Here is an 11,404-nt window from a genome sequence, read left to right as displayed (position 1 = left end):
TCTGCATTCACTTATTCCTCTTCTTCTTCCGATCCATATATGCCTTCGGTCTCACTCTCTTCATTGTAGACTGAATGAACAATGACATGGGTCGAACCGGCCAGCTTGGTGCCGTTCACAGTTTGAAAAGATCTAGGTGTATCTGGATCCTCGACGCCTAGCTACTTGCTACCTCCCTCTCTCAATCTTGCTCGTTGTTATCTCCATGAGAAACTAAAACCAAACCGTTCATTCATCATCATTGCGGTTTTCTAGTGCGGCGGTTCAACGACCAAATTTGCTCTTCACTGTTTGGTGGTTGGTGGTCGAGCCAACTTGATTTGGTTACCCAACCCACAAAGCATCCACATTTGCTGAGATTGTTTGGGCCAACAAATTGATGACATTGAAGATAAACTCATCGAAAGAGAAGACATGCTTTGGAAAATCCAGTAGCAGAGCTTATCAAATGAATGCAGTGATCAATGAGCCGTAAATTCAATTAATAATTGCGCATATGCCTAAAAGTGAAGATGCTATTTCAACAAATTTCTCTTCTAAAAAAAAGTTATTGTTTTTAATTTATTAGTGGGTAAGATGCATTTTTGTCACTCTATGTTGGAGGAGGAAAAAAAAGGAGATATTTAGTCATATATCCATTCTTAGGACTAATAATATAGATAAACTCTACACCATTTAATTTCTATAAATAAATCAAAAAAACTCAAAAAATGACAGCTGACCCTATTGAATTTAATTTTGATTATTAAATTACTTTGATACCTTATTTAGTGTTTTGAGTATTTTTTATGAGGTTTTGGGGTTGAGTTTGTTTTAAGAAATTGATGGTAATTTTGTAATTTATAAGAAGTTAAATTGTAAATGGACTTTGGGTGTATTTCTAAATTTTATATTGGGTTTTTAAAATAATTTGAACCCATATATTGAGTATAATAGTGAATTTTCAAAAAAAAATAAAATAAAACAGAATAAAACAAAATAAAAAAGCGTAATGTTCCGCCTTGTTTCATGCGGTCGTGGCAATTTGTGAATGGGTCATTGACCACAATAGTCAGTAGTTGACTTCACAGCTAGAAAATGAAAACACAAAAAAAAAGGAAAAAAGAAAAAGGAAAAAAGAGTAGCCAACGCCAGAGTCTCAGTCTCCCACCGGATCAATCAATCACTTTCGACACCATCACTCACTCAGATACACACTCTCTCTCTCTCTAACTCACTATTTTCCCCCGCTTTTTGGCTATCTTTCCTTTTCTACGGAGCCCAAATTTCTCTCCCATACAAACACAGAGCCTCGAAGTAAACGAGCCGAGAATCTTGGAAATCGCCAAATTCCTACAGCCGTTTTGGCCACATTGGCTCGTCGTTTAGGGATATAAACTCAGTCCTATTAAGCCGCCATTGTTATCGTTAGTTCCTCCTCTTTGAGCTCGATTTTGAGCTGCGTAGCCTTAGAAAATGGAGCGTCTATTCGGAAATGAACTTCAATTGGATCAGTGATTGATCTCCGTGAAGCAGTTTAATCAACGGCTGTGATTGAGTCTCTCTACGAGAGGGAGAGAGAGAGAGGAGGGGAGCTGTCGAAGGAGGCAATGGGAGGCGTATTGGGTGCAATGGAAGTTAGGGTTTCGGAAGGGAAAGGGAGATTGATTCGTTGATGTTGCGCATGGAGAGGATGACTGCGGATCAGGCAAAGGCGGGCCCACTCGAAAGGGACATTGACTTGGTGATTTTTCATTCACTATGGAATTTTTTTATTTATTGTTTATTTGTTTTAATTTATTTTCTTGACGCTTTGCCCGTTTGAAGTTGGAAGCGTTAGTTAATGAGTGAATGAGAAGCTTCATTAATGATCATTTTGTGAATTGTTAACATAATTCATATTTATAGTTTTTTTGTTGTTATTTTTGTATAAATTTTGCAAGGTCTTATAGTTGATGAGAGATGCAATGCATGCAGCCACTGGATTACGTGTTGTTCATCAACATAATCTCATGTGGCATTTATTGTTGGATCGTCTTACAGAATATTGAAGGAGTTGTGCATTCACTTAGGAGATAGCTCAACCTTCGTGTCTACATTGCCATATTACATGGATTATTTCCTATTATGATGTGCCGCACATGTTTGTTTTTTTTAATATTTAATGAACTTAGAAGATGTGTAAACAGTGTACCCCACTGATTCTTCTTGCTCTATGGTGCTATTAGTATTGTAGTTTTCCATACAGTTACCAGTTTGGAGAACATTTGTATTTTGTTCTAATTCATGTTCTCTGTTCATTTCAAAGCAGGCCATCACTGCTCTGAAAAAAGGTGCACAGTTACTCAAGTATGGACGCAGAGGAAAACCCAAATTTTGTCCTTTCAGGCTGTCCAATGTATGTCTTTGAAGACTAAAGTATTTTCTTAATGTTTTTGCTTGCATATTTTTCTTTATTGCTTATCGTTCTCTATGCTGGACTTTCAAATGTAAATTTGAGTTCTTATGAGTAGCTGCTCTTGCATTCAAGTTGATTAGTGCATATTTATTAATTATTTCTTGCTTTGCTTAGTTTATGTTACAACTAAAGGTATGTCAAAGGGATCCGCAGTGAAATATTTGATGGCTTTAAAATGTATAAGAATTATATATAGAGGAATCGTCTCTTGTCACATTTTTGGCATGTTATGCTACTAGACTGTGAATTAGGGCCGCACTTTCAGATACAATTCTACTGCACCAACAGTCCTCATTCATAGTCTAGCAAGAATTTTTTTTATTTTATATATATATATGGTATGCTGCAAGGAGCATATCACATTAGGTGAAGGGAAATATCTGCTATCTCTGCACTCATTAGGCAGTGCCTTTGATTTTCCTGCAATATTTGCAGTAATTTGAGAAGATACAGATACATAACAAACTGGTGCTCTTTTCTATTTTTTACGTGTATCTATATTGGGTTGGCTAAAAACTTGCTTTGTGGAATGAGTTATTTCATACTCTGACAAGCTTTTCATCACTGGAAATGTCAGCAAGTGTTTCTCAGAAGAGGATAGCAAATAGAAGAATAGGTGGAACCAATTTTTAATGAAACACCCCAACAAATTTTTTCATTTTAAAGGAAAAATTGATACAGTAGTGTAGTGGAGAAGGAATGACTACAAGATTCATTAGTACCCTTCCTCAAATTACTTTCTGTGGAAGTAATCAGCTTTATAGAGACATTGGTCTCTAGTGCATTATGGTTTTACTAACATTGCCCTCCGTTTGGATGAGGGAAAATACTCGGAATTTAGCTAAAAGTCGGGAATTTGAAAGGAGAAATTGACAATTCCCTTGTTTGGTAACTTAAGCGTGGAATTTATTAAACGACGAGTGGAAAAATTCGTGGAAATTGGGGCATCAAATTCCCGAGTTTAATTTCCACAAAAATAGGTGTCATTTCACAATTTTCATAGTTCCATTTAGAAAATTCAACATACATAAATCCAAACACTGAAATCTTCAATTGCCAGAAATTGAAATGATGCAAATCTAAATTACTTCATTTTAGAATTCTATGTAATTTTCAATTCCTTCGTCCAAACGGAGGGTTAGAGTTTGAAACCTTCATTGAGTTTGCTTCTTCAAATATGATCCCCATGCTAAATTAGGCACTTGAAAACCATGCAAACCTTTTTATGTGCTACTTATATGACATTGAAAGTAAAAGAAAAAAAGCATGAAGTTAATGACATAACAAGGGCTTTTATTCTGAACTAAATAATGTTGGTCTTGATGTTTTGCGGTCCTCGGTCCTAAATAATGTTGGATGGATGCTTGCACATGCCCATATCTAGCAATCTTGATGTTGCAGTAATTATTTATCTGAAGCTCTTTTGTTCGGAACTACATGGCCTTATAAAATTCTTATACTTTTTATGATCACTTTCTTAAGCTTTAAGGGATCTGATAATCAGATTTTGTATGAGTCATTTATCGCAGTTTCTTGTGATTTAGCGAGCAAAGAAATCTTGTAGTGAATTTCCTTCTTTTTTTTTTTTTTACTAAGGTTTTGAATGTTCTTCCGTGTTACTTCTTTCAGGATGAATCTTCTCTAATATGGTACTCAGGGAAAGAGGAGAAATATGTTAAACTAAGCCACGTCTCCAGAATTATACCTGGTCAGCGAACAGTAAGTTCTTCGTGTTGAGATCTCCTACGTCTCCTTAATGCTGAATACTGCAATAAATATGCCAATTATAGATGACAAGAAGAATATGATAACTTCACATCTGATGCTTTTAGGTTTGTATCTTTTGATTTCATTTGCATTGTCTAGCTTATTCTAAACATTGACCAAGTTAGTAGCATGGCTATAGCATAACTAAATGCGGTATGAAAACTATTAGGCTTCAATCTTCCATTCATATGATTTCAGCACTAAATTACACCTAGGTTAAAAAAAGTTGTAGAAAAAACCTACAGGGTATAATTGCCTTATTGCTAATCATCTGAAGGCCTCAAAGAAGTGAAGAAAAGTCCAAGAATTATATGCCATAACAGAACATTTCAATTACTGAATCTATTCTGGCTAGACGAAAGAGGAAAGGTTCATCAAGTTTTTGGGCATATTTCTTTGATCAATGTTGCTTGTTTGAAATTTTATAATTGAATATGAAGCATTTACTTCTTTGAATTTTGTTGCTTGGAATCAGTACATCTACTATGGAAGACTCATGCTGGAAACCTGTGTATCTTATTTGTTAGAGAACCATAATCATCATCTGGAGTGGTTATAGTCTCTGATATGGTATATTGTATGTGTTTGCCTATGCGTGTCTGGACTATCATATATGGTTGCATGGTAGGCTGTGGTTTGAGTAGTTATACAGTTCAGGAAAAGAAAGAAAAGGGACCTTACACCGTGACTTGGATGGTGGGGGTAGGCTGGTGTTTTAACCTGGTTCTAAGCTTAGACCTTGTACTTGCATGACTAATCTGTAACTCGTAAATTAGATGTTTCCAACTGTGTGCGGTCAGAATTTATGGGTTTTGTATATTTTTTTTTCCTGGAGACTTATCTTTATATCTTTCTGAAACCATATTCCTCCGGACGATGTTGGGTCTCCTATTGATAAGGATTTTTAATGCTGTAATACTTGTTTGATTCGCTTTCTCATTTATTCTCAGCTATGACTTAACAGAATGTTCTTTTATTTGATATCACTGCAGCAAACCTTTCAGAGGTATCCCGACCTGAAAAGGAATATCAGTCATTTTCTCTTATGTATAATGATAGGTCTTTAGATTTGGTAAGCATCTTCTCGTTGATGATTTCTGCTGTATTTGATTCTTGGATATTCTATTTTCTATGCTCAAGTAGTCTTCCTCTTTATATTAAACTGTTATATGATAAATTATGTTTTGCTTTCACGACTTTCATTTCTCTTGTCAATATATTTCTTTCTGTACGTTTAACTTTTCTATGTATAACTTCGGTGTCTACCACACCCTCTACGCTCTTCCATAACTTTCATTTACTTATTGCTTACGCCAGATATGCAAGGATAAAGATGAAGCTGAAGTTTGGTTTACTGGTCTAAAAGCGTTAATATCACGTGGCCTTCATCAGAAGGGGAGAGCAGAATCAAGAAGTGGAGTTACATCTGAAGCAAATAGTCCAAGATCACATACCCAAAGAAGTTCTCCTTTGAGCTCTCCATTTTGTAGTGGTGATAGTTCGCAGAAGGTGTTCTATTTTTGCCTCTCTTGTTAATTCCATGTGTAAAACTGTAATATACAAGTAAATAGTCTTCTTATAACTGATGCAGGATGGTGTGGAACCTTTTCATCTTCAAGCTACATTTGAAAGCCCTCCAAAAGTTGGTTTGGAGAAGGCTTTATCAGATGTCATGTTATATGCCCTGCCTCCCAAAATTCCATTTCCTTCAGACGCTGCATGTGGCTCGGTCCAGTCTCTGTCATCAGGAGGTTCAGATGGAATGAATGGACGAATAAAGGGTGCAGGTGTGGATGCTTTTAGAGTAAGTTTATCAAGTGCTGTTAGCTCATCAAGTCAAGGCTCTGGTCATGATGATGGTGATGCTTTAGGGGATGTTTTCATTTGGGGGGAAGGCATTGGTGATTGCTTTCTGGGTGGAGGATCACATAGAGTTGGAAGTTCTTCTAGTTGTAAGATGGACTCTTCTGTGCCTAAAGTCTTGGAATCTGCTGTAGTACTTGATGTTCAAAGTATAGCTTGTGGTGGACGACATGCTGCTTTCGTAACCAAGCAAGGAGAGGTATTTTCTTGGGGCGAAGAGTTAGGAGGCAGACTTGGACATGGTGTGGATGCTGATGTTTCGCATCCGAAGCTCATAGATGCTCTTAAAAATATCAATGTTGAATTTTTAGCATGTGGGGAATACCACTCTTGTGCTGTAACACTTTCCGGTGACATGTACACATGGGGTGGCAGTACTTGCAATTTCTCGCTCCTTGGCCGTGGGTTTCAATCAAGTCAATGGGTCCCGAGAAAGCTAAATGGACCTTTAGAGGGGATTCATGTCTCATCGGTTTCTTGTGGACCATGGCACACAGCTGTTGTGACCTCTGCTGGCCAATTGTTTACTTTTGGAGATGGAACTTTTGGTGTTCTAGGTCATGGGGATCGAAAGAGTATTCCGGTACCCAGGGAGGTTGAGTCCCTTAAGGGTCTCCGCACTGTGCGAGTAGCTTGTGGTGTTTGGCACACTGCAGCAGTGATTGAAGTTATGATGGGGTCATCAAGTTCCAGCAACTGTTCTTCTGGAAAGCTTTTTACATGGGGAGATGGAGATAAAGGTCGACTTGGACATGGTGATAAGGAAGCAAGACTTGTGCCCACTTGTGTTGCTGCTTTGGTTGAACCCAACTTCTGTAAAGTTGCTTGCGGACAAAGTCTGACTGTTGCACTTACAACTACGGGCCATGTTTACACAATGGGAAGCCCTGTTTTTGGTCAACTAGGGGTCCTTCAAGCTGATGGGAAACTTCCATGCCGTGTTGAGGGAAAGCTAATGAAGAGTTTTGTTGAAGAAATTGCTTGTGGTGCTTATCATGTTGCAGTTTTAACTTCAAGAACTGAAGTTTACACTTGGGGAAAGGGTGCAAATGGTCGATTAGGTCTTGGGGATACAGAAGATAAATTTTCACCAACATTAGTTGAAGCTTTGAAAGACAAACAAGTCAAGAGTATTGTTTGTGGCACTAACTTTACAGCAGCTATCTGTCTGCATAAATGGGTCTCCGGTATTGATCAATCGATGTGTTCTGGCTGTCGCCTTCCATTTAATTTTAAAAGAAAAAGACACAATTGTTATAATTGTGGACTTGTGTTATGCCATTCATGCAGCAGCAAAAAGTGTCTCAAGGCTTCCATGGCACCAAACCCAAACAAACCTTATCGTGTCTGTGACAACTGTTTTAGCAAACTTAGGAAGGCAACCGAAACCAACTCTTCATCTGGACCTGCTTTTAGTAGAAGAGGAAGTATGAATCAGGGATTCAATGAACTAATTGAAAACAATGTTAAGGAAATGGAAAGTGGATCTTCCAAAAGAAACAAGAAACTGGATTTTAGCAGCAATTGCGTTACTCCCATTCCAAATGGAGTTTCTGAGCGCCGTGCAGTCAATACGACTAAATCTTTCAACCCAATGTTTGGATCATCCAAAAAGTTTTTCTCAGCTTCGCTTCCTGGATCCAGAATTGCATCCCGAGCAACATCACCAACATCAAGACGATCTAGTCCACCTCGTGCAACAACCCCAACCCCAGCTCTTTCAGGGCTTACTTTGCCAAAAGTTGTGGATGATGCTAAAAGGACAAATGACAGTCTGAGTGAAGAAGTTCTTAAATTAAGAGCTCAGGTATATTGATTGTTTTTTGTTTGTTTTTTATTTAATGTCAATTTGTGTGGAAAGTTGCTTCTGCTGTTCAGTATATAGCTATCCATGTTGGTAAAAAGGAGAATAATAAATTCACTTTGTCCAGAGGATAACTTGTCCAGCGGTTTAAGTAACAATTTAATGTTGTTTGCAACTCCTGAGGTGATAACTAACTGTCTTTATTACTAATTGTAGTGGGTCTGTTAAAAAAAAGAAAAAAGGTTGTAGTACTAGTGATGCTTATAGTTATATAACAAGTTTTTGGGCTATGAAAAGCAACAAAGTATCTCAACTATCTTTTCTTGTTTTCTTACAGTTGTTTCTTTCATGCTAACTTACCATGGAGATTAGGTTTCTAGAGTTCATATTTCTGGTAGAACGGAGTCTATGCAAGTTTACAATTTCCACACCATCTGTGCTTTTTATTGTGTTTCCTTTGCCTTCACTACGCAAAATTACATGGATGAGTCTAACTTCGTGCTTTTCAACTAATCAATCTCATTATGTAGGTTGAAGATCTTACTCGTAAAGCTCAACTTCAAGATATTGAGATGGAACGAACTACCCAACAGTTGAAGGAGGCTCTCACAGTAGCAGGGGAAGAGACTACAAAATGTAAAGCAGCGAAGGAAGTAATTAAGTCGCTCACAGCCCAAGTAGGTTTCATGCTCATGTTTATTGTGTTTTTGCATAAGGAAGGATGTGTAGTGTTTTAAACTCATCTGCCTTATTTATAGTTTATAACCAATAATATGGCAATTCTATTAGGATGTGCTAAAATCTAAGTTTTATCAGTGATGCGTCTTATCCAAAAAATCTAGGACAAGGTGCAAACAGAAGTCAAAATTATTATGTAGTTAAGAAAACTGCAACTTTATCCCTTTTCAGAAGCGCAGTGCAGTCCCTATCATGTGTAGGACGTTTCATATTACCCTTTATTTCACTAAGCCTTTTGAGTTCCAGGATAGTATGACATTCTTTTTGACAATGCTATAGCCACTTAACCATGTAGCTGAAATATCATTGTCTCAACAATCTGAATTAATGCCTTGTTTATTTATGTTAGTTAAAGGAAATGGCTGAAAGGTTACCGATTGGAACAGCAAGAAACATTGATACTCGTCCATTAGACTCTCCCAGTCCCACTCATGAAGTTTCTACTGCAGCCATTGAGAAAACAAGCAGTCCATTGACTTTCCATGAACCATATTCAGTTGTATCAAACAGCTTGACGATTTCTGACTTGCCAAAGTCCTACAATAACCACACTTCAAATCACACTGAAGTGACACATTCAGAAGCAACAGCTAGGCATAAGAACAGGGGAACAAAAACTGAAGCAACACATGGGGTTGAATGGGTTGAGCAAGATGAGCCTGGTGTATATATTACCCTTGTTTCCTTGCCTGGAGGAGTCAAAGATCTCAAGCGTGTCCGCTTCAGGTATGTCTCCTTTTGTGATTATGTCGTGCAGCCACTTTTTAACGATAGATTCTCCTAAATCTGTTCTGAAATAAATTTGTGTCTGTTTCCCAAAGTGGGACTTAATGTTGTCATTGTACGCATATGCATACCACAAATTAGGAGCTTTCTAATCTAGTCGAGGGCTAATGGAACTAATGACATTCCACAACTTATGTATTGCATACATGGTAAATTTCAGGGCCTGCTCATGCTATTAGGTTTTCATTTTGACATTCATAAATATGAAGTTTCACCTTATCGAAGAGTATAACCTTTAAGTCTAAAAGTTGGTGTGTATTTAATCACATCTCTGTGTTAACCTTTATCTTTTATTTCTTTTCATCTTGCTGCTAGTAACTCTTCTTCATGGGTTCCTGTATGTCTTTTGCTTAAAGGCCTATGTATTTTCTTAGTAACGGAAGATGACATCTGTGTTAACTATACTTTTTGCCTATTCTATCAAATTGTATTTGTATTTAAATTTTTTTTTGCCATGTATTTAATTGACAATGACTAAATTTTAAGTGCCTGAATTCTGTCAGTCGAAAGCGGTTCAGTGAGAAACAAGCAGAACAGTGGTGGGCGGCAAATAGGGGTAGAGTATATCAGCAGTACAATGTTCCGGTGGTTGAAAAACCGGGTATTCCCATGGGGAGAGAAGGGTTAGCTCATTGAGCTTGTAATGTGAAGATAAAAGTGGAAGGGCATGGGGAGAGAGAATGGTTAGCACATTGCACCTTTAGTTTTTCATTTTAAGGAGGCAATATGGTATTTTTTTCCTCTCTTCCCTTGAATTTTGTCGTTACCCTTCTTATTCTTTGGCCCTTGAATGTATTGTCAACTCACCTATGCCTTTTTCTTTTCTTTTTTTATTTTCTTCTTTTGGGGAGGGAAGTGATAAGAGTAGGTAGGCCATGTATATTCTTTGTAAGTACTCGAGTTAAATTCAAAGTAGCTTTCCTTGTAAATCCTTACTGAAGAACTATTTACATAAACAGCTCAAAAAGAAAAAAAAAAAATCAAATACAAAAGTTTCAGAAACTTATCTTTTGCTGGTTACCATGAATTACAAGGTGATTTTCTGATCCCCTACTTTTCCTTGGGTCAGATTTCTGATGCCTATTTCCTCATTCTTGAAACTGACTCAGTTTGATCCCTCTATGCATGAAACCTACGTATTTAGGCTACCAAAGAATAAGAAACGAAAAGGCAACAAAATATAATATGATCTGCAAAACAAGAGGATGTCGTTGTTAAGCACTGCCTTTTTTTTATTTAAGAGGGTAAAACGTCCTGGCGCTTAAATTCAGTTTTACAACTAGAATTATCAGTGGCATGATATATATAAATTAAAAAAAGAAAGTCTTATCAACGGGCCTAGCCGAATGGAAAAAGATCTTGACTTGTATTCTAGAGGTCTCAAGTTCGTATAGGTAAGAGATTGTAATACAAAAATGTTAAAAGGTTTCTCCTTTTGTTTCTATTTATTATCCAAGTTTGATTTATTTATTTATAGGTCTAATGACATTTTAGTCCCTAGAGGTTTAGATTAGTATCGAAATGGGCCCGATGTTTGATTTCATCAATTTACATACATTTAAAATATAACCAATTTACATTACATTTGATCGTCAGGTCTGACGTTAAATGTTGACGTGACATTCGTGGGACCCACCACAAAACCTATTTCTCTCTCTTCCCCGCGTCTCTCTTTCCCCCCTTCAAACAATGACTGTTCGTCTTCCTGGCTACACAACTCCGCCTTCTGGGCACCTCTTATATCAACACAAGTAGACTAACTAGGGGAGCAAGTTTTGTTCTCGAACCCCAGCCAAAAACTGACCGAAATTGATCCAACTCTCAAATCATGAAATTGATCCAAACTACATATACCAACAACAAGAACACGTAGAGGGGATTAAGTCAATAGCCGTCGGAATAGGCATCGAAAGGCAAAACCCTCATTCTCCCTTTCCGAGCTCGTTTTGGAGTTGTGAGGAATTGGGGAGGTCGAGCATTGGCCTAGACATGGTCGATGGAAGTAGCCG

General features: G+C 37.5%; 1 protein-coding gene across 2 annotated transcripts; it reads left to right on the top strand.

Annotated features, from left to right (window-relative positions):
- The first annotated feature begins 1,120 nt into the window (after window positions 1–1,120).
- LOC103344187 (PH, RCC1 and FYVE domains-containing protein 1-like) lies at window positions 1,121–10,324 on the top strand. Of its 2 annotated transcripts, XM_089053109.1 has the most exons (9): window positions 1,121–1,723; window positions 2,291–2,377; window positions 4,067–4,156; window positions 5,197–5,276; window positions 5,522–5,713; window positions 5,796–7,874; window positions 8,402–8,548; window positions 8,959–9,335; window positions 9,899–10,324. In XM_089053109.1, the coding sequence occupies exons 4-9, from the start codon at window positions 5,250–5,252 to the stop codon at window positions 10,029–10,031; spliced, it is 2,955 nt and encodes a 984-aa protein (XP_088909235.1). In that variant the 5' UTR covers window positions 1,121–1,723; window positions 2,291–2,377; window positions 4,067–4,156; window positions 5,197–5,249; the 3' UTR covers window positions 10,032–10,324. The 2 variants fall into 2 exon arrangements, with proteins under 2 accessions (XP_088909235.1, XP_088909234.1); XM_089053108.1 differs by lacking the exons at window positions 1,121–1,723; window positions 2,291–2,377; window positions 4,067–4,156; window positions 5,197–5,276 and having other exon boundaries at window positions 5,523–5,713.
- The last annotated feature ends 1,080 nt before the right edge of the window (window positions 10,325–11,404 follow it).

Source organism: Prunus mume, linkage group LG5 (genome assembly GCF_029339155.1).
Source record: "Prunus mume cultivar Tortuosa linkage group LG5, ASM2933915v1, whole genome shotgun sequence".
NCBI lineage: Eukaryota > Viridiplantae > Streptophyta > Magnoliopsida > Rosales > Rosaceae > Prunus > Prunus mume.
This window is presented reverse-complemented; position numbering and strand designations above follow the sequence as displayed.